Source organism: Octopus bimaculoides, chromosome 19, assembly GCF_046866305.1.
Source record: "Octopus bimaculoides isolate indiv1 chromosome 19, ASM4686630v1, whole genome shotgun sequence".
Taxonomy (NCBI): domain Eukaryota; kingdom Metazoa; phylum Mollusca; class Cephalopoda; order Octopoda; family Octopodidae; genus Octopus; species Octopus bimaculoides.
Genome location: NC_142946.1, coordinates 25,366,258 through 25,390,330, shown reverse-complemented (window position 1 = coordinate 25,390,330; position 24,073 = coordinate 25,366,258). Strand labels below are relative to the sequence as shown.

The 24,073-nt window shown below is 33.0% G+C and overlaps 1 protein-coding gene across 1 annotated transcript in view; it reads right to left on the bottom strand.

Annotated features, from left to right (window-relative positions):
- LOC106877515 (uncharacterized) overlaps nucleotides 1–24,073 on the bottom strand; it is a 74,496-nt gene that overhangs the window by 20,619 nt on the left and 29,804 nt on the right. Inside the window, exons 15-28 of the mRNA XM_089337827.1 lie at nucleotides 23,876–23,951; nucleotides 23,594–23,709; nucleotides 20,990–21,164; nucleotides 20,088–20,159; nucleotides 16,974–17,063; nucleotides 14,992–15,099; nucleotides 14,108–14,188; nucleotides 13,803–13,961; nucleotides 11,542–11,712; nucleotides 8,941–9,084; nucleotides 8,196–8,330; nucleotides 7,110–7,285; nucleotides 4,537–4,600; nucleotides 1,062–1,241 (exon numbers count right to left, since the gene is read on the bottom strand). Of these exons, the coding sequence (XP_089193953.1) occupies nucleotides 1,062–1,241; nucleotides 4,537–4,600; nucleotides 7,110–7,285; nucleotides 8,196–8,330; nucleotides 8,941–9,084; nucleotides 11,542–11,712; nucleotides 13,803–13,961; nucleotides 14,108–14,188; nucleotides 14,992–15,099; nucleotides 16,974–17,063; nucleotides 20,088–20,159; nucleotides 20,990–21,164; nucleotides 23,594–23,709; nucleotides 23,876–23,951 (1,747 nt within the window). The remainder of the gene's footprint in view (nucleotides 1–1,061; nucleotides 1,242–4,536; nucleotides 4,601–7,109; nucleotides 7,286–8,195; nucleotides 8,331–8,940; nucleotides 9,085–11,541; nucleotides 11,713–13,802; nucleotides 13,962–14,107; nucleotides 14,189–14,991; nucleotides 15,100–16,973; nucleotides 17,064–20,087; nucleotides 20,160–20,989; nucleotides 21,165–23,593; nucleotides 23,710–23,875; nucleotides 23,952–24,073) is intronic.

Genomic DNA, 24,073 nt, shown 5'->3' with positions numbered 1-24,073 from the left:
AATACATTTCTAAATCTCTCATAGAGATTTATGCAGTAGTGATATGATGAAGTAGTTGTATGCTGTCAACTTAATGTGACAGTCCCCTGAAGGGAATAATACAACTGTTGGCTAGACCTAGGAAGCTGCACCGCTTCCTGTTGGCCTTGACACATTTCCTGTGTCCTTATGTTACTCCAGACTGATGATAAGCAAAGAAACATGTCTCTGGATGCAGGCTTAGCTGGGTGGAGGTGCTTGTCTCCCCCTTATAAACATTATATAGTATTATTCCCTTCAGGGGACTGTCGCATTAAATTGACAGCATACAACTACTTAAAAAAAAAAAAACTTGATTAAAAATATTGCCAGATCCTGATTGTTTGATGTTTAAAACATATAAAGCTGAAGAATGCTTTTATTAAAAAAGGAATCATAGCCAAGTTAGAGGTAGGTGGTTTAAAATAGCCAAGCATAATTTATAATTACTTTGTTCCTCTGTGACAATATAACCATATGTGCTTCACTGCAAATAGTGAATTTTAAAATGGAATGTAAACTATTTAAATACACTGTCATTATCAAAATTAGGCTGATTTCCAGGACGAAAATAAAGAAAAACATGATTATATGAGTTTCATTACACTGACTTTAAAGTAGATGCACTTTTATGGCGACACACCAGTAAAATTCAAAGTTTTTTTTTTTAAAGAGCCATTGCTGTTTGCTCTGATTATGACGTGCAAACTTGCTTAATGTACTTTATACAGCAATTATAATAAATCTGACTAAATTCCTTACTCTATTCATGATAATACTAATAAAAAAAATCAAAAAAAATCATTGCATATTCTCTGAGAGATATATTTTTTTTCAAGGATATCATTCCTCATAATTAGAAATGCACATTATACATGAATGCATATATAAATGGAACATAAAATAAGGAAGCAGTTGTGAAACTTGCTTGACGATATATCCTAATGGATGACTTATAACAAATAGCATAATTGCTGTAGCACTAGATCAGTGCTAAAGATTTTAAAATGATAAATAATTATAAGAAAAATGGCATTTCTTACATAAACCACCGTCTCGTCCATCTGCACCATGATCTCCTTTTGGCCCAGAAAGGCCAGGCAGGCCATCATTGCCTCGAGGTCCAAACTCTCCTTTCTCACCAGAAATGCCAGGCAGTCCATCTTGACCACGTTCTCCTTTAATACCAGGCAAACCATCTCTGCCAGGTAAACCAATTTCTCCTATAATATTAAAAAGTAGTTTCACCAGAAAATGAACCAAGAAAATGATAGTACAGAGTTGACTAAAAGAAAACAATACTTGTTTCTCATTTTTTATGCTTAATGGAAGAAAATATTCCTGAAAAATTTCCAATAATAATGTTTTTTAATTCATTAAAGCTCACAGTATTACAAATGGTCTTGTAATCTGTAATACCACTTTTTCTTCCCCATGGAACATTGGAGCACCAGCTGCCATCAATTACAGCCTGTTTGATTCTGCTTAAAGAAATGCCTGTAGAAAAAAACATTATAATCTAAATGCTGACAGAAATATCCTTGGAACTGAGCTGCCAGAGATATGGAGAAGTGTGTAAAAAAAAAAAAAAAATGAAAGCCAAAATCATTTCCAGTTTCTACATTGGGTTAGTGTGAAAGTATATGAAATTACAGAGAAAATTCAAAATGTTATGGTAAGCACATCACTTAAACAATAGAAAGTTTAAAGAGATGGAAATATTATTAATCGTTAAATAATCATGATGATCCAACTGAGACTTCAAGTGAATATCACATTTTAGAACTGTTTTTAGTGAGTCATCTTCTATAGCTGTTGATAAATTATTAAATGACAAAACTTCATGTATTGATGAAAAAACATCTGAGATATTGAAGTTGGTGTCTATTTACTACTCTCTAAACTACAATCATTATTGTACCTTGTCTCAATTAGTGAAAAATTCAAAGAGTTGGAAGAATACCATGATTGTATCAGTTTTTTAAAAAAAAGACAATTGTGGTTTTGGCAAGAACTGGCAGAGATGAATGTTGTCAAATGTTGGCAAAATTTTTATTTCCCTTTACACTATACACTTAAATTGAAGAGGAACAAGTGAAAATCAACCTAAATTGCAGTTGCTGCAATTAAAGTTTTCTATTAGGGAAAGATTCGTTCAATATAGCAAATGACTAATTATTGCTTTTACAACCTTCAAAAAAATATATATTTGATATTAAAAGCAGACAAATACTCTGGAAATCTTTGAAGCCAAGGGTGTACCATGCAAGCTTCTCCATTTGCTACAAGAGTATTAACTGTTTAGTTCAGGCAGTGAAAATTACAGATTAAATATCAAATATTTATTTTCCAATGAACTAGTCTCACATTAGGTTGTTATATATTCTCATCTCTGTTATTCAATGCAGTTACCAATATGATAATGAAGAGATTGTTCAGTATGGAACATTATACATTTTGGCCAGAAAGGCTTGACAATGCGGCAATTTATGATGACTTAAAGGACAGAGCTTAAGAGCTTTTCTGTTACTTCTAAAATATAGCTTTGAAATTTGTTCTTAATATCAATGTTCATGAAATCAAAATACTTGTTATGAATTGTCAATGTTATATCAGATGAAGAATTTGGTTAGAAGAAAACGAAATTACTGGAGCGTTACATATCAGAATAGAATTGATTTAGCATCTTCATCTTACTGGTGTGTTTGAAAACAGAACATCTCATTACACACTATAATGCACATGTTGAGAACATGTGTTTTGTTCTATGATATCGAACCATGGACACTATTCCAGAGTGATTTAGATATGTTGGAAATCTTTCAAATAGGATATTTTTTAACAAATTCATGGAGTGTCATGGTTTAATTGTCTGCTGAATGTTTTCATTTGACAAATTTGTTTTTGCCACTTTGTTATTTCTGATTCAATTCAGAATAAAGATGCTGAATGTTAGATGAAAAGCAACAAATATGAAGGGAAATTGTTTATTGGCAATGGGTAGCTAATGTAAGAGGTGAATTGGAAAATGCCATAAAATACTTATGATGATGATGATGATGACAAGTACTAAAAGTCAATATGAAGAATTTGATTTATTTCCAGAACTGCTTAACTTCATCTTTTCCAAAATATCAAAACCATATAACATTTGAAAAAAAGTAAAGGAAATGTTGTTAGGAAGGGCATCCAGCTGTAGAAACTCTGCCAAATTAGACTGGAGCCTGGTGTTGCCATCCGGTTTCACCAGTCCTCAGTCAAATCGTCCAACCCATGCTAGCATGGAAAGCGGACGTTAAACGATGATGATGATGATGATGATGAGATAAAATGATTATTACTATATAAATTTAAGCTTTTCTTTTTGAAAGCAAATTAATAATAAGAGAATGTAACCCATACTACAGTATTATTTTTCTTTTCTCCTTGCTATCAGCCCATGAATCCAGCCATATGATTACTGATAGCTGGAAATATATTGTAACATTTGCTGTCATGAAGTAAATTCACTTTCGAATGCTACTTTACTGCGTCACTTTCTGTTTGCTCATTAAATCTCAGCTGTCATCTTGCTAAATATACCTGTAGTTTCTAGTAGTGACCTGCTTATTCATTCACTTGTGTCAAGACAACTTTGAAAGCTAATATATATGTGCTCTTTTTTCTTGTGGGTTGATTCTCCAAATAATATTTAATATTATCTGGTGTCAACAACAGAAAGAATAAACTCAAAACTCAACTTTACACAAAGCTCTTGAGTTGTATGTTTATAATCTACAAATAATGCATTACAACTATTCTAATAAAATATTTCCATTGTCTTAGAGTTTGACATTTAATTATCTGTACTCCAGCTCATAGAATCATCAGGAATATAACATTAGTTACTAGGAAATGTGTTTTTTTTTTTTTTTTTAAAGAATAGTATCTTATTTAAACATAACAGAAATTTAAGCTTTATATGACAATTTTTAAAATGAAAAGAAAAAAATTCTATAAAATTATAAAGTATGACAGTCATATCTTTCATAAGGTATCTGGTGATGAAGAGATTGGTTTGCCATCACAGTTTGTTTGAACTTCCGATATTCTACTTTGATCTAATATGATGAAGAAAAGCTCTCATCATACTTTTTCTTGTAGCTATGGACAAACTTAAACAATTATTTGTTGTGCCTTCAGCTCCTCACAGGAGAAAATAGTGCAAAGTGCATTGTCAAACACCGCATTAACAATAACAAAGTTTGAAATCATGACTTTTGAAAATGCTCAGTTACAGCACTTTGTTTAGGAACAATTATCTTAACAAAAAGTATTAGAGAAAGAAATTCCTGTGAAATTGCCTGTGAAAAGATTGAGTCTAACTCAAATCAAAGAAAAATATATTTAACATGAAATCAAGGGGAAATACATTATAAAGTATTATAAAGTATTATAAAGGCTGTTTTTTTTTTTCAAACAAAAATACATAAAGTATTATGAATAAAAAATTAAATCCTCTGTAAATTGTGTACATACCTTTCATTCCAGGAAGTCCATCCAATCCATCATTTCCAGATGGTCCAGCAAAGCCAGGTACTCCCTAAATAATAGAATAAGTTGACTTAAAATTTTTTTAATATTTGCTGCAGAAAGAAAGAGTTCCTTTACAAAAATTGGGATAAAACTTTTTGTCAAAGTCAAAATATTTGCCAAAACAAAATAAATCTTGGCAGTCAATTGTGTAAAAATTTTTATGGGGCTTGTTTTGTGGGAAAGGGATCTCCTGATCATTCTGTAGAACTAAAGTGTGATTTTGTTCAGAACATTGTCAATCTGGAAGGTAAATCCAAATTAAATCTGCAATTTAACTGTTTTATCTTTTTCGCAAATATGAATGGATTTGTTCTTTCAGGTGCTTAGCAGTTGTTTTAGTCTGCTGTATTTACAACTCCTCTAATCTATCAATTACTACATAATGGTCAAGGCACACTTTGTACTTTCCATTTCTGTTGTAATTTAACTTTACAGTTTACAACCTGCAGAAGTTTTGGAAAAAAACCCCCACTTATTTTCCTTTCTTTTTCGTTTTTCTACTGTTTATCATTTATCTTGTCAATTCTATCCTCTTTTACCTTTTTTTCATGTTACCTATTTTTCTTAAATACTGAAGAATAATAATAGATGAGTTGAGAACAGAGCAAGTTCAGCTTGTTGCTATTCTAGATGGTGCAATAACTGACTTTTTGAAAAGATATTCTATTTCAAGCTTGTTGATGATACAGCAGTAGACAATTGAATGCTTACAAGCAATACATTTGTTGTGCAACTGCCATACCTCAGCCTGGCATGAAGTCATATTGCTCAATGCAATAGTTAACTATGTGGGATATAGTAAAACAGTCTGGATATATTGAATCTAGTTGCCCTAACTGTGTATTCTTGATGGTCCTCTATTAGTCATCTGACCTATCTAATATAAAATAGTAAAAAATTCCTACAAGCAATGTAGTTGTCATGCCAAAATGAAAACACTGTGTTATGAATGAATTTTCAAAATAATATATCCACAAAAAAGATGGATAAGTATAACACAACTGATCAATCCATTTCTCCATTGTAGGCTGTGTAGTGAAACCATCTCTCCCACTGTTATATATAGTGTAATGAAACCATCTCTTCCACTGTTAAATATTAACAGGCGAGCGTAGTAGAAAACAACGCTTTCCCTGTCATCACCTGACTGACAACTGTCTCCACTCCATTTGCCACCAGGACGCAAACTGACCAACCACAGCCCCTAATAAGGTCACGTGAGAGTGTTCTTCTGATGCTTCTCTGGAGCCCATCTGTATCTATAAATAGCCTGCTAGATACCCGCCAAGTCGTCGCTGCTCAGATCTCCTAGATCTGGTCGTCTGACCACACACGCGTAACACAGCACCAACCAACCAGCCAGTTTCCAGCGACGACATCAACACCATCGTTCAACTACGACTACCAGCATCGCTGCCAGCGTCAACATGACTCTACACGTACACAAGCTACCAACAGCTAACCAAACAACTACCGCAGCTTCTCACCCTGTTTGTGTGAATCGCTTCACCACGGAAATAACAGCCAGAATTCAGCCTGCGAAGAACATCTGTATTCAAGAATCTGGCCCAGCATACGAGCCCCAACATCACGACGAGTGACCGCTCTGCCTTAACCTTTAACTTCTTATATACAGACACTAACTACTGTGTACTCTAACTAAGAACTGGTATATTTCCTTATACGTGTTACTGACTCTTATCAATACTATGTATCTCTCACATTCACATACATGTATTACTTGCACACACTCTTTTCTTTACATGACGGCCAGTCTTATATTGTGTTTTATTATGTCGCATTCACACTCACACACAGACATACAATTTGATGCTCCAATAAATCTTACTGTTATTCATCTCTATTGGTTGCGTTCCTATCTTTTATCTTACTGGCATTTCTTAGTTCTCTATGTTATAGAATTATAACATAAATATATTTTTATATTTTTGTGTCGACCGTGTGACGCGTTAATAAAGGAGCCTGTTTTCCATTCGTCACCATTTCTCCTTTTGGTTTGCTCGGTCGTTCTTACAGCTGAATTAGAAGAACTTCAAACTTGACTCTCTTTACTACTAAACTCTACTGAGTACAGAGTTACAAGAAACTTCTTTATTTGTTGTCTTCAATATATTTGTGCTCTGCATGTGTGATGATTGGACATTAACATTTTGTAAATCAATATTATTAAATAAATTGATAATGTCAATTCCCGTGTTACGTGTCACTGGTTTTTTCATAAATGTATTAGTTTTGAGTTAACATTTCCCATGTTAATTTTCAGTCCTAAGACTTCATCTACCACAAAGTTTATTTCTAGCTTTAAAAAGCTTTTCTGAAGGCTGCCTTGTTTCAAGTTTAGACCTTTTCGTGTATTACAGTTTAATGAATTCAAGAGATAAGTGTCTAACTTAGTTTGAATAAATTAATTTAGGCAACGATATATATACAAGGAAATTTAACTATTATTATTCAGTCTAAACTTAACAATATTGTGCTTTCCTTCAAATACTTACTGCTTCGCCTTTCATTCCAGGGAAACCAGGTGAACCTGTATCACCTTTATCTCCTGGTAGACCATCAGGACCTGGTCGACCATTCAAACCAGCAGGTCCAGGCTCTCCTTTTTGACCTGAATGACTGTAGGCAGGTTCTCCTTTAGGCCCAGGGATACCAGGCAAACCATCATTACCTAAACAAAAGAATAACTCACGTTTCAGAAAGAAACAAAAAACAAGCAAGAACTTTCAAAATGTATATATTTTGTGAAAGAACTAAGAAAAATAGGACTGGATGTAGTGAGAGCAGTAATAAGATAGATCAGGAAGAATTAAATAAATATATGGTAATTCTGAAACACAAAGTATTTGCATAATGATAACAAGTTCAGATGATGACTGTATTCTGTATAGATTAAACATTTGGATAATAGATGCACAATAGAATCTCACTTCTTAAAGTAACTTAAAAAGTGTTATTGCATTTACTTGGTGATAGTATAGCAAAATATTATAATTGTCAATAATACACACAAAAAATTGTTCCATGATGTATTAGATAGCTATAAGGACATAAAAATGTTGCTGATAAGTTCTCTCTTCAAATCTAGACTATATTGCAAAATTATGAAGATGTTAAGAAAATTTATATAATATTTGCAGTATCCATGAAAATTCCATATTCTATAAAAGGTTTTCTTTCTGTTTTGATGCATTAATTATAGATATTCATAACAATGTTTTGTTATGTTAATCATTTTGATCAAGTCTTTGATTCCATTCCATAGTTAAGGTTGTTGACATTGTACATTGTTACAAACATGAGAAACTACTCAGATCAGTATGAAAAATAAAATATTTATATCTTCCATGCAGCAGTGAATGGGATAAATTGTCCAAATGCTTATAATTAGCGGTATCCATCAACAGTTTGTTGGATCCTCCAAGTAACAATAGTAAATCTTATAAATGAAGGCATTTCTCAGGGGTAGGTGTATTGAGAAGTGACATGTCTAGTTGATTAAGGTTTAGATTTTTCTTTAATATGTTTTATTAATGAAAAATAGAAATGTTCCAAATACATTGGAAATAGGGTCAACATACCTGGTAAACCATCTTTTCCGGGAAGTCCAGGTAAACCTGAATCTCCTCTTTCACCTTTATCACCTTTTGCTGCAACTCTTCCAGGCTCTCCTTTTAAACCAGTTAAACCAGGGATGCCAGAATCTCCTTTTCTGCCTAAAAATTTTCAAATTTAAAAAATTATTTGATAGTTTATGAAGGATATTTGTTGAAAGTTTTGGAGGAAAGAGAGGCAGGTTGATTTAGTGTAATTAACATTATTATATTGTATTAGTAGTTCCAAAGTTAGTGAGAAAACCTGCTCTATTAAGAAATTCTAGAGTGATGTGGGATGTTTATGGGGTGTAGAATAATATAGAGCATAAAAAAAGTGACAAAGACTAATTAGAATTTGAAAATTGGGCAGGATCTTGTATTGCCTTTATGGGTATTTTGATTAATATTAGGTTGGTGCATAATTATTGAGGCTTTTTTCAATAATTTTATTCAACAAAAACAATAGCAACATTTAACAAAAACATCTTTAAATGATTATTCCAGAGCATATTCATCATCTACTTCAATTTCTGCCTGGTGTTTTGTTTAAATTGGTGTTTTGTTTAAATTTTTTGTTGAATAAAATTTATTAAAAATAAGCTGCAATAATTATGCACTTACCTAATATATATATATATCAGTCTATTGTCATATATATGACTGTTAAATATTTTAGACTTATATACAGATGACTCAAAAACAAACAATAAAAGTCTAAAAGAATATTTACCAGGCAGTCCATCCACACCATCACGTCCTGGAAGACCAGATAAACCAGGATCTCCCTTAGGTCCAGGCAAGCCAGAAAGTCCAGGACCGCCATCAGAGCCTCGTTCCCCAGGGAACCCTGGTTCTCCTCTTTCTCCTTTACTTCCTATTTAAGAAAAAAAAAAAAAATCACTTCAGAAATTGAACTTTTGCAGACAATGATTCTATATTATCACTTTCTAAATATTCTTAGGATGACTAGTGAAAGGTGAAGTGGTTAGAAAAGATAACTTCTTGCTGAAGTAATGTCAGACTGAATATCATGTTGGGAAATCTTATTTCCCAGGAAGGTCAATTCTTCTGAATGAAATACACTCTCCTTTTCATTAAAAGCCATATCATGGGAGGTGAGTTTTTACAAAATTGCTTTTACTTTCTCCTCCAGGATATCAGTTGTGTAATCACCAATGCAAAAGTCATCTTAATAAATTATTATAACAGTGATATCACCTAATACATCTTTAATGGCATGCTGAAATATGATTGCTTGCTATTTTTATATTGTATAGTAGATGTGTCCTGTATAATAACCCAAGAGGGTGCTCAGTATTGCTATTTCATGAGTTTCATCAGAAATTTGATTTGATGATAATCTTCAACTAAATCAATTTTTAAAGATATTACATACTTATCAGCTTGTGCAATGTCATTTTAATATTTGGTGTTAGATAAGAGGTAGAGCAAATATTTGGATTTACTTCTATCTTGTAGTTTGCACAAATACATAAACTACTATTGAATTTGTGCATCACAGCCAATGGTGAAGCCTATTTACGTTCTCCTGCCTCGACTCTTTCCATTAAGCTCTAGTTTCAATTTATAATATGCAGGTTAAACATTGTTTTAAAAACAATATTTTGGCTTTATAACCTTTTAAGCACTCATTATAGTCAGATTGTGTGTGATGAGTACATGTTATTTCTTTATTATCAGCAGAGTTGCTGTGTTTCTTTGACCTTGCACTGATTCAGTCAACTGGGATCTGACTGTATTAATTCTCTATCAGTGATCCTATTGTTATGTTGTTAATTAGTAGAGATTATTATTGTTAAATAGATTGTATTTATTATCTTGGACAGATGGCTTTCATAAAGTCCATTAATGTAATCCCACATTGTTTATCACAGTAAAACAGTAGTCATACATGATCCCTTAATTAACTGAATAACCAAGTAAAACTAAAGTTGCATACATCACATATCACAAAGAAAAAAAAAATTCTTGACACAGAATGGGCAGCTATGTCGAATAGTTTCCATCACATGATCACTAGGTTGGTTCACAAGATAATACCATGCAAAATGCAGGCAAAACTTCAATGATAAAACAATGTTTGTACAGAAAGTTTGTAGATCAAATTGGAAAAGGAGTGCTAAATTATCTTTTGCATGGATAATCTCAGTTAGTCAAAAGTTTTTCAGTCCACTATAATACATATGTGAGAGCCTTCTCTTGATATTCATAATCAGTATCACTACAAACTCTCTCTTTTTTTTTATATGTATTGATCACCTCTAAGTTATGCCAACAGTATAGTATGTGATTTACTGAGGAGGTTTAATAAAACTGAATATATATGCTGCTTTCATCAGTTACCTTTTAAGACAGGATTCACACCTATTGCATTTTCTTTATTTTCAAAAAAATTTTATTAATTTTTTTATTACAGATATTTTCCTTCCTTGTTTTTAGATTTTTTAAGACTCCTAGAAGGAGTTTTTATCTACTAATTTCATGCTAATCTTAACTGATTAAAGGTTTTACATATGTGAAACCATATCGCATATTAAGCAAAGATGTAAGATGAATTTCATAGCAAATGGATACAATTCAAGATGAAAGTATCTTCAATGAATATTTTACCAGGAATATTTTTGAAATATTCAAATGTGTTCTATCGTTAGAAAGTTTTAAAGAAAATCTAAAGAATTTAAAATGTTTTCCTTGAAAATCCAAAGTAGTTAGTTTGAAATGCAAAAGGACCCAGATGATGTAAAGAAAATTAAATGATATAACCATCTCTAATAAATTTTGTTCCTTTTTTTTTTGTAGAATATCAGTTTTGAGATGAGAATAACAACGGAAACAGGTACCAGTAATATATTATAATGATGCAATTACAAGAATGCTGCTATAACTGTTAGGAAGTAGAATGTAAAGGTTTACCTTCAAATTTTTTTTTTACACATTGGTGAATTAAAATTCAAATGGTCTCTTTAAATATGTTGCTGAAAAATTCCTGATTTTATCACCATAGAACTTCTTCATAGGTTGTTTATATTTCAAAGGAAAAAAATCTCACTTACAAGAGCTAAATATATTCAAATAACAGATTATAATGCAAACCAAACAATTTTTCATATTCTAGACAAATATTTCTTCAATACCTCTAGAAATTTACAGTAGCATTATAGTTTACAGACTATAGTGATTTACAAGAATAACAGTAACCCATAAAAAAAGTCCAAGCAACTTTGTGAAGAATGTGGCACAGCCCTTCTACTAGTCGGCTAGTAAATTGATCACCTAATAATTACCAGCTCTCATTATTATAGATACTCACCAGGTAATCCAGAAATTCCAGGTAGACCATCTAAACCAGGGGATCCATTTAAACCATCTAAACCAGGTAGTCCTGGCGAGCCTTTAAATCCTCTTACACCCTTTGCTCCTTTGGGACAAGGTGGTCCTGGCAGTCCATCTCGTCCTGGTTCACCCTTGCGACCAGGTCCTCCTAAAAGCAGAATAAAGAATAAAGATTTTTAACTCTGAGCAATGCAGATAAATTGTAATAAAATAATTGAATTTTGTTAAGTATTCACAGTGGTTAATTATATATGAAACATTTAAGACAAGGAAATAAATCAAGAAAACAACTATAAAAGAAATTGACATGAATGATTAATAATGAATGTTTATAAACCAATATTTAATAAAAGTCATTGAAGTCTTATATAAGTAAACAATATATATATATATATATATATATATATATATATATATATATATATGTCATCACAAGGATGTGAGGGAGGAAAAGAAATTATTCAGAAATAGTTTAATATTTATACATATTATACACTTAAATACTAACTCATCATATGGTATCTGTGAATATTAATTAATAGGTATATACTGGTATTAATAAAGGAGTATTGAGGTAAAAGAACATTCTAATTAGATATTAATAAAATTATATTCTAAGCAGTTTTTTATATGTAGTGAATATACCAGTATAGTTTTATATAAGCTAAGTATGAATTTATAGAGATACAAAGATTAGCTTAATTTTTTTAAAAGGATAAGAATAACGATGTTTAATTCATTAAAATGATAAGAATAATTTGAATACATATCACTCTTTCAACAATGATTTTTAATAATAACTGAAAACTTTAATTGTTTAATAACCTAAAGGTGAGAATTATCATGAGGAGCAGAATTTAATCTAAATTTTAATAATAAAATCAGAAAGTTGTTGCTATAAAAATCCAATACTTACCTCTAGATCTCCAAAATAAGCACAAATAAATAAATAATATACCATCATCAATTATATATATATATATATATATATATATATATATATATATATATATATATATATATATATATATATATATATATATATATATATGGGCGGGGGAAGAGAGAGCAAGGAAGAGAGAGAGAGAGAGAGAGAGAGGTTTAATAAAAAACAAATGCAAAAAATGTAATAGTTTTATATAACCTACACGTTTCAGTAAATTCACTGACAAGATGACACTATTGCTTGGAAAAATTGCATAATCTTATCATTTCACCTAGTTAAAATTCTCAGTATAAATAACAATAGCATGAAATGGGGGTGAATCATTTGTGTGTGTGTGTGTGTGTGTGTGTATACAAGGGAAAGATAAAAATTATCCACACTTTTGCCATAACATATCTTTATATTGCCACACTGCCTTCTGTATATTCATGCCTATAATTGGTACTATTGTGGTCAACATGATCAAAGTTTGAGCTTGACTGCACCATTTTTCTTTCTGGCTTTACAGTGTAAGCATGGCTGCTCCACTAGCAATGAGTACCAATGAAGAACAAAGTGCAGTGATCTGATTTTTCTGGAAAAGGGGTGTACTATCAACAGTACAAGTTACAGTGCCTTGCTGACCAACAAACTAAAGCCAGCAACAAGTATGTCTCATATTTCTTAAATATTCATTTAAAGATCCTTGCAAATATCCAGGTTTTTCCAGTCATTCAGTCTATAAAGAATAACAATTTCTGTATGCTATGTACGTGAAATATAAGGTATAACTGATTGAATCAACTTAGTACTTTTTATCAACCCTGGAAGAATGAAAAGTAAACTCTCAAAATGCACTCTATTCCTGTCATCACCAACATTTAGCATCACAGATGACATACTAAACATGTAGGTTTTTTCCAAAAACTTGGGAACTTTTCATCTCATATATTTAGTTACTTTGACAATAAAACTTGATCAGTGTCAACAATTTACATCCAACATATATTCTTGCACATATAAGCTAGCTTTAGAGAGACATTGTATATTTGGCTTATTCCACCTTTTTTTAGTTTGATCCAGCTTTTATAGCATTAATTGGTTGCTAATATCAGTTTATAATTGATTTTGTCCATGGAAGTATCCTAATTCAGAAATGCAACCCAACAAACACTGAGAGATCCTAGGACTTGTAAAAAGCATGATAGCTGTCAAGTGCTCGTGTAACATCTGTAATATATTATTCATGTGTTTGTGTGTATACTTATTTATAAATATCAACAGGATAACAAATACTGACATAAAATGTTTACCTGGTGTCCCTGGAAAGCCTTTTGGTCCATCAAGGCCAGGACCTCCTGGAAAACCAATGCCGACTTCTCCTTTGGGTCCATCTTGGCCAGGTAGTCCAGGGAGTCCTGATTCTCCAACTTGACCTCTTTCTCCTTTAGGTCCTCCAGGTCCAGGTTGTCCTACATTAAAGAATATATTAATTTGTATTATTTAGTAGCTTTGTATAAATTATTTTCTAAGAAAAATATATGGTTCTATTCTATCATATAAATGTTCCTGTATGACTATTAGATAATAAAACCAACATCTGAAATATATTACTTACCTTCTAAGCCAGGCAATCCAGCCAAACCTCGTTCACCCTTTGGGCCACGTAATGAAGCAGTGGATGGTTCACCTTTGCTACCTAGAAGTTAAGCAAAGAAATAAATTATATTTCATTAATGTGCTCAAACAATAACAAATTACTGGCCTAATTATAAAAAGGTATAAGGGCATATCTCCCGTATTGATTTGAGGATACTTTCCTCAAGTAGAGTAGAATGAATATAGAGAAATAACAAATCAAAACAGTTTTGCTGACTTAGTTTGCTGGTAACGTATTTCATGCTCTCTGTTGCTTGTCAAAGCATATCTCATACTTCAATGGGACTCACAACTTACCTCATATCCTAATGACTCAGAAAACTTACCTCATACTCTAGGGTACTCACAACAACCTACCTCATATTGCTACTCATAGAACTCATCACAAATTATGTCATATTCTGTGGTATTCACCCAATCTATTCCATATTCTATGTGAAAATATCTTATTCTTAAATGGTATGTATCTGTTGTTATTGTTGATGTTTAGCTCCAAGTCAGTCCTTATCAAATACATTCTAACCATGATGATCCCATCTTTTTTTTCAGACTTTGTTTCAGCTTGGAATGCATTATACAATGTATTCATCGTTTTTAAAAATATATAGAGCATTAATTCTTGTAGGACACTATGTGGACATTCATCAATAGCTTAAAGAAAATATTTGTTTGAGGCACTGGAGACAATTTATGTCCAACTTTATTGTCAAGTGGTTGTTGGGAGAAATAAAATTTACATTAAATATGTGTACAAACTAAAAATATGAAAATATTGAAATAAATGGAAAAAAACCGATCTTCACAAAATAATCACTTATGTGGAATGTAATCAGTAATTTTTACCTTTTTGACCAGGAAATCCATCTTGTCCATCACGTCCTGGGAAACCTGAGTCACCTTTTTCTCCAATTAAACCAGTTTCTCCTTTTACACCTCGTGCACCATTGTATCCTAACATATAAGAATAATAAAAGTATAACAATGAACCACAAAACAGAAGCATCACATATGTAAATGAAAATTAATACCATTGGAGAAAATATGAGTGTACATAACCATACAACTCAGTTGCGCGCCTGTGTTTAATTTATTTTTTTGCGTATTTTACTACATGAACGTCACCAACTGCCTACCCTGAGTAATTATTGATGGCACATGCCTGGCTTGTAAATCATTAGGATGTGGTGATTGAGGTCTAAGCTGGATTGAAGTCTACTGACGTTTGTTTGCATAGAGGAGAGAGAATTTTCAATAGATTCACTGATATTCTTATTTTGTGATATCTTCATAGTTGTGATGTCTTTGGGTGTGAAGTTGTGATGAACCTCTGACCCTTCTTGGGCCATTACTTCCTGGGACATGATGGCTCAGACAGTCATTGACTGTTAGTGGAATTCCCCAAATTTTGTGCTTTCTGGGCTCCAATCATGAAATAGTGTGAATAATAGAAGATTATGTGTCAACTACCAAGGCAGCCAGGTAAGGTATAATTCATGAGGCCAGATTACTTTCTGGCAGTGTACCTTCACAATGAAAAACTTCTCCACATGTAGCATCTGACCAAACAGTGGCACTACTTATGGGAAAGTGAAGACAGGAGTGCATGAGTGGGCATCTAAAGAATGTATTGTACTAAAATTGTGGATTTAGTGTAAATATTTGCAACAAAGTAAACTGTACAAAAGACACTACAGGGCCATGTAATGATTTTATAGTAGATATGACAATGTGTTGTACAGTGACCAATAAGTTGGTCTACAATGTCATTACTGATAAACAGTTTGACAGAGCTATTGGGCTTTACTCATCTTAGCTAGGGATAAATTGCAGTATTGGTAATGGGAAACAAATTATTGACTTTTTAACTATCATTCCAGATGTTTCATAAGTTTTTTTCTTCATAGCCATAATATTTGATGCTGTAAATTATTTAAGGTGGTAAATAATTATTTGACATAATAAATAGTTATTTAACACAGTAAATAATTATTTATAGCTCTCATATTAACCCCTTAACATTCAAATTAATCTACCTAATGCAATGCTTATTTACTCACATTGTTTTGAATTAATCATGCATTATCTCATAGCTCTGATATTTTGATGATGTGATTGTTTATTTTTAGAATGACATTGTCAGATAGGTGTAAGAGGCCAGATCTGGCCAGCTTGGGCATAAAACTGGTAGAATATTTGGACTGGACATTGATGGCTTAAATGCAATAAAGTAAATGAATCTGTGTCAGTTCCAACTAAGAGGATTTGGTTGTTCAATCAGCTGAGTTACCAACCCATTGAATTAGTGGGTAAGTGGCTGAGTAATCTAAAGTCACATGCACCATTAACAGTGTGACACCATGTGACAACTGTTGACATATAAACTATTGATACAGTCCATCCAGTAACCTTTCACACTGTTTCTATCTACCAATTTCATTTACAAGGCTTGGATCGACAGAAGACTATAATAAAAGACATTTGCCCAAAATGCCATACTTTGGGAGCAAACCTGGGAAGCTTCTGATTGCACATCAAACTTCTTTTTTGGCCATTCTGTGTCCATCAATGTTTATTTATTGCTGTAGTAAATAATTATTTACAGTTGTAGTATTATGAAAAAATAAATAAACGTCTATATTAGAATGGTATGAAAACTTAGGAACTGTATACTCTTCATAGCTACAATAGTGAAGTAACTGAATTATAGAAATAAATAGTTATGGGGTATCATAAAAAATGTATAGTTATAGAGTAATATTAAAATGTAAAAAATATTTCTTGATAATTTATTTTGCATAAAATAATTGAGTTTTGATGTAATTTACCTCTAGGTCCTTGAGCACCTGGAAGTCCATCAATTCCACGTTCTCCTTTCAAACCTGGTAAACCATCAAGACCAGGAGCACCATCAAAGCCTAAAGAATAAAAAAATTATGCAAATATAAAATTGACATTGAAGTATATGTGTGGATATGATTCCACACTTCAAAAGATAAAGTAATAAGAAAATAGAAAAGTACAACATAGGGCATTGAAAATTCGAGAAAAACAGAAACAAAATCTCCAAAGAAATTTGCTGAATAAGCAATAAACTTTGCCTCACTTCCATCAATGGAACAAAAAAAAAAAAAAAAGAGACAGGGTTATGATAATATGAGAGTAAGAGTGTGATAACAATAACCAGAATAGAACCAACAAATTAACCTAGCTAAATAGGTTGTACAGGTATTCCCAGTTAAAGGTATTCTAGTATTATTATCAGCTAATACAAAGATAGAGGAGATGCATTTGTAGAGTGGTACAATTGTAGAGGTATCAAACTGATGAAACAAATATTGACAGTAGTTGAGAGAGAGAGACCCAGCAAAGCTAGCAAAGGATAAAGTTGTAACTTTCATATGATGTAGTCAAGTTTGTGCCAGCATTTAGAATTGCAAAATGCCATATTCCTAGAGAAAATTCTTAGATAAGAAAAAGTTTTCCAGAGGTCAACAATATAAATATTGTTGATCTATGGAAGACTTTTATTAGATTCCACACCCTATCACCTTTTGGGAGCTAAGAAAATAAGGTATAGATGAATACTTTTTGAGAGATGCAGAAGTTTCAACCCTGTAAGCATAATCTAGAGTCCAAAGGCCTAAAAAGGTCAACATTGCAAAGACCAAAGTAGTTAACAGTAAACAAAGTGATATGGGACAAGCACTTCAGATGTGATACATACAGAGTAATAGTAGTTAGCAATAGAAGCATTAATGAAACAGAGTTCATGAACAGCCCAGATAGCCATCTAAACACATTGCATAATTTTCAAAATCTAGGCGAGCTGGTTGTATCAAATGTATAGTACAGCTAGAACAAGGAAAGAGCGTAAGGTAGCTGTTGTTTTACTGACAACAAATAATTTTTTCTGAATAAACAAACTGTATGAAGTAATATTAGGACTTGACTGCCTTATGATAGAGAAATGTGCCCATTGAATATAGGACGATCTACAGAAATGGAAAAGAAATGAAAGCAGAACAAAGAAAATAGATTAAGAATGAAGTTGGGCATTCATCATCATCGTTTAACGTCCGCTTTCCATGCTAGCATGGGTTGGACGATTTGACTGAGGAATGGTGAAACCGGATGGCAACACCAGCCTCCAATCTGATTTGGCAGAGTTTCTACAGCTGGATGCCCTTCCTAACGCCAACCACTCCAAGAGTGTAGTGGGTGCTTTTACGTGTCACCCGCACGAAGGCCAGTCAGGCGGTACTGGCAATGGCCACACTCAAAATGGTATATTTTATGTGCCACCCACACAAGAGCCAGTCCAGGGGCACTGGCAATGATCTCGCTCGAAAATCCTTACACATGTCACGGGCACAAGTGCCAGAAAGGCGACACTGGGCACAGGTGCTATCCCGATTTTGCTATTCGCTTGCCCCAATAAGTCTTCGCAAGCTGAGTTTTGTGTCCAATGAAGGAGATAACGTTGGCACAGGTGCCAGTCATCGAATTTAGTTCGATAAATGAGAGGTGACTGCAGGGATATGGGCATGGTGCAAATTGATGAGGAGGGCTTGGTTAAAACATACCATATGGTTACAATAAAACTGCCAAAGAAAATATGCGAGAAAAGTGATGAGGTCAGATCTTAAGTTGCCTTGCATACAAAATGACAAAAGACTGTAGAAGATGATGGTGTACACTACACCCAGACCCACTCCACCCACGTCTACATGGAGAAATTATGATTATATATATATAAAAATATATATATATATATATATATATATATATATATATATATATATATATACCATTATATTTGTACCATTATATTTGCATATATATTTTTTTATTGTAATGTAGATACATGTCTAATGTTTAATTTTTACAAATTTCTATGTGTGAAATTTTTGATTCTGTTTACTGATAATTTTAATTTTTTAACTTAGTAAAATAATGCCATTATGTTTCACTTTATATATTTTCTTTGCTTCCTAAACTAATATGCAACACATAAAACAGAAGCAAATTCAACAGAAAATTCTTGTCCTATAATTTGGTACTCTAGTAAAAAGATGCCTGTTTGGCCCAACATGTGAATATGGAACATAGAACTGACTTTCAGAGAAACATTGACATATCAGTTTAACCGATATGTTTAACTGCAGATGGTTATAGAAAAAGACGACATTGGAAACTAGGCACATCAATTAAAAAGGCCTATCTAATAAACAGAAAAATATCAGATAGGCGAGTGTGAGTGAGTGAGTGAGTGTGTGTGTGTGTGTGTGTGTGTGTGTGTGTGCGTGTGAGAGAGAGAGAGAGAGAGAGAGAGAGAGAGAGAGAGAGAGAGAGAGAGAGAGAGAGAGAGAGAGAGAGAGAGAGAGAGAGCAAGCTATTAATAAATTCTCTCCTGCATGACTTCCTGTCAAACAGAACCACTGATAATTATTATTTGTTTTAAAATTTACTCATAGAAATAATGAATGAATGATTATGGTGACAGACAGGTGATCCTTTGAGAGAAAATTAGTTGGAATTCTGAGCAAGAGAACTTCTATTCATTGCTCATTGATAACAAATGCACCTAGTTTTAAAGAAGATGGTGACTGTTTTGACATGCCATTACAAGGCATAGAGATATAAGCTTGGGAATGTAACAGAGATACAATCTAAATATTTGATAAGCTTTAGTTTAAATTAAATTTATTGTAAGATACAACACGACAATTTTTGTGAAACAGGTTTGAGACAGAACTGCTCATTTTAGTGCTAAGATGTACAATAGATTTGAAGATTTGGGGTGGAATACTTCTATTTTATTTTATCGGGATGCTGTTCCATAAGCATCATAGAATGCATCAGCCCAAAAGCAGAAGAAAATAAATATATTTTTCAAATTAAAATAAACTTCTTTTACTAATATCAGAAATGAAAATAACCTTTTGCTCCTGATATGCCTGGAAGTCCTTTAGCACCTGGATAACCTCGTGGTCCTGGTTCTCCCTTGCGTCCTAAAATATATAAAATGCAAATCCTTAAAATCTGATTTAGGGCCATTGTAAAAGGTATTATTTTCATAAAATTACTTCATTATTTTATAACATTTTAAAATTAAATCTTTAGCCATTCTACATTATACTGCAAAATGTATATTTCTGAAAAATAGAATGAAGAGGAATGATGGGGAAATGGAAAGATACATTGATTTGAGCAAAAATCATCCTTTCTGCTATTATTAAATAGTTTTGAGGGCAGAATAAGATATTCTGCTCACAGATGCTATTATAAACATCCACTACAACTTTAAAGATGAAAATATAGGACAAAATGTCCGAAAATGCACTTGGATGTGCTTCAAATGAGATGAAAATTCAAATCAATATCAATGCATTAACTTTTTAGATTACATATATTATACTTTTAATGTTGTATCAGTTGCAATATTGAGATTAGATATAACATTCCTTCTTACAATTAACATTCCATGTGATATTGTTATTGTGCAAAATCATGTTGGTAACAGAACAACTTATATTGCTTATAAATACATGTGAAAATATAATTGAAGCCCATTTTTAAATCTGCTAAGTTTACTACTAATTTTTCATGCATGTACAAATGCACATGCACATATACACACTTTCTTTCATATTTGAGAATCTTTCTATGGAAATAAAATTATGCCTGACAAAAAAAAAAAAAAAATGCAAATGAATGCGATTAAATAGAAAATCCAAGGTTTCATAGACTAAATTTAAATTCATTGTAGTCTAAGATAAAACTACAATTTAGAGAAAAAGGTATGGGATAACATTACATTACAAGGGATAACATTACATACCTGGGTCACCCTTTTCTCCTTTTGGACCTACTGTGCTCACACCTGGCTCTCCAGGGAAACCTGATTCACCTTTAATTCCTGGTAATCCATAGCCAGGTAGTCCTTTTATACCTGACTTTCCAGGTGTGCCAGATAATCCAGGAATACCATCTTTGCCAGCTAATCCAGGTAAACCCTGAAAATATTATTCTTTGTTTAGTTCTTTGTTTGAATTTTTCAGGAAATGAAAGTGTTTGTACTATTAATGGTTATTAAAGAGTTTATCATTTAAGAGTTTGTAAAGTTGAAAATGTTTTTCTTTTTTGTTCTTTCTTTTTTTTTTTTTAATAAATGAGGTTTTTGTGTATATAGTCTCTTGCAGTTGTGTCAGTAACAACACCTGCATGGACATTATAAACTTATCCAATTTAAAGTGATTTCCTTGAAGAAGTGTTGAAATAAAATATCTTAAAACACAATGCAAAACATTTGGAATTGGAGGATATAAGTATTCAATTTGTAAGTTTCATGTTCAGATTAAAATATTAACAGACTGTAGAAGGAAAATGTGTGGGAACAGAGTTCTAAAGAGATCCAGTAGTAGAAAGAAGAACTGAGCAAACTATTTAAAGATGTGAGAGCTGAAGCATGGAAGAGATGAGGAGAAGAGGAGATGTGGGAGAACCAAAAAGAATATGGAGAGTGAGAGGCAAGTGAATTGGGTCGGTCTGAGTGAAGGTGGTGTGAGATTAGTGAGATCAAAAGAACAGAGGCCACTGTAATAGTGGTAAAAAAGGTAGAGAAAGAAGACACAGCTCATGTATCCCAGTGTTTGAAGTGTGTTGGTGACTTTATGCCAATCAGTCAGTGGCTTTTTTTATGTGACCTACGATGCTTGTACGTGTAGTACCAGCATTGTGCCAAATGAAGAAGCAGTAACTCATTATAGGTTTCATTTAATTTTTGCATAGTGCTAGAAACTATTGCAAACTGAAGTATATCCTGGCTACTAAGAGGAAGAGTTGTCTTTGCAATGTAGCTTTTGCAATGGTTAGAGCGTGAGAACTCCAGGTAAGATTATTAGGAATGATGAAACCTAGCATTTGTAGTGACCTTGAATGTTCTTGTGTATTGTTCATGTTTGATGTGGGTTGGGTACAAGATTATTTTATTGATATGTGTAGTGATTGTGTATTCAGGTTGTTGAAGGAAACCATATTGATATAACCTCATTGATGAATATCTTTAAAGTTTCTGTGTGACTGATGCTGGTGTCACATAACTGGCACATAAAAAGCACCCTTCAAATGTTGGGCCTCACGGAGGTGATGACAAATGACTGAGACATTTGGTGACATGCCATGTTTGAGAAGATTCATCAAGCCAAACGAAATCGTAGCTGTGGCTGATGCTGGTGTCACATAACTGGTACCTATGCTGGTGGTACATAAAATGCATCCATTACACTCTTGGAGTGGTTGGTGTTAGGAAGGGTATCCAATCATAGAAACCATGCCAAATCAGACTGGAACTTGTTGCAACTCTCCAGCTTACCAGTTTCAGTCAAACTGTCTAACCCATGCCAGCATGGAAAGCAGCTACTAAATGATGATGATGATGAGAGAAAGTAGTGTGGGGGTGTTAGTATGTGGACAATGTTTGGGTGTGGAAGGTTAGAAAACAGGAGTAGTTTCATCCGCAGAGGAGTAAATGTTTATGGAAAATGATAGCAAGTTGGTCACTGGTGCATTAGAGGTCAAAGCCAAACCTTCAGAAAAAGTTCAAAAAGTGTGGATAAGAAAGAGGGTCCATTAGTACATGCTACAATGATACAGTTTTATTGGAAACATCTGATCCAAAAGATGAGAGTGTTCGTGACAAAGTTCATTAAATGCACTTTTGATAAGCATGTGTAATGAATGCCAGAAAGCAGTTTTTAAACAAAACTTTGTAACTTTATTAAAATAGGTGTATGGGAGTCAGGTATGTGAGTCAGGTGTATGTGAGTCAGGTAAAGCATCATAACTTACTTTTGCACAAAATGATTCTGTTGAAAGCCATTGTAAGCTAATGGGAATGAAACTAGCTTAAATGAAAATATATAGTTCATTATGAGGCAGAATTGTGGCTGATGTCATCCAGACTTTCAAGGAGTAAAGTTAGCATAAATGAACCAGGCTGTTCAGGAAGTGACCAGTTGAGAGCTGATATAACTCCAAGTTGGCTGTATGAAGTTGGTAGTGAACAAACAAACACTGTTTTATGTTGAAGGAAGAACAGTTGCTGCTATGCTGTCTTTTTGCCAACTAATTAAAAACCGCATGCTTCTCTGCTTGGGCAGAGAACTGCTGCTTATATTTCTACATGTCCAGCCCTGATTAACTGGAGCATGCCACAGTACAACTGTGCTATGCCGCAGCAATGCAAATAGCTTTTCTGACTCACTACAGGCTGATAGAATATCACTGAAGATTTTGCTGTCATCTAGTGACAAGAAGTTCACATAGTGCAACTCATTACACTGTTACCTATACTTGGAATAGGATTTGAACCCAGTTATACACTCTAAAAGAATTCTTATGCATGTACATTCACTATAACAATAAATGATTCAAAGTGATTTACCGATTCTCCCTTGGGTCCTTGTGGGCCACGTGGTCCTGTTGGTCCAGGGGGTCCTCTCTCACCTTTGTCTCCTAAGTGTCCAGTCAATCCAGGAAGACCACGATCTCCCTTTTCACCTAAAATGTAAAGTAGAAGTGAAAAATTAATAGACAGTTGGCTAGATGACACATGTATAAGAAACATAAATTAGTAGAAATTATCAGAAAATTTAAAACTTTAATGGCAGCCAATGTCTGCTAAACTACAATTCTTGTTACTTTTTTATTATTTCAGTATTTGTACCTGGAACAACTGTGGGATAAGCAGCTTCTCCTTTTAATCCTGGAAGTCCTGGTGGTCCCATGGGTCCAGGGTCACCCTAAAACCACCAGAAAATATTTGTGTCAAACAAATTAAACAGAAAGTACATATCATGTACTCATACAACAAACACTTAATAAAAAAACCACAGTAGTGATGGAACAGTAAAGTGTTATAAGA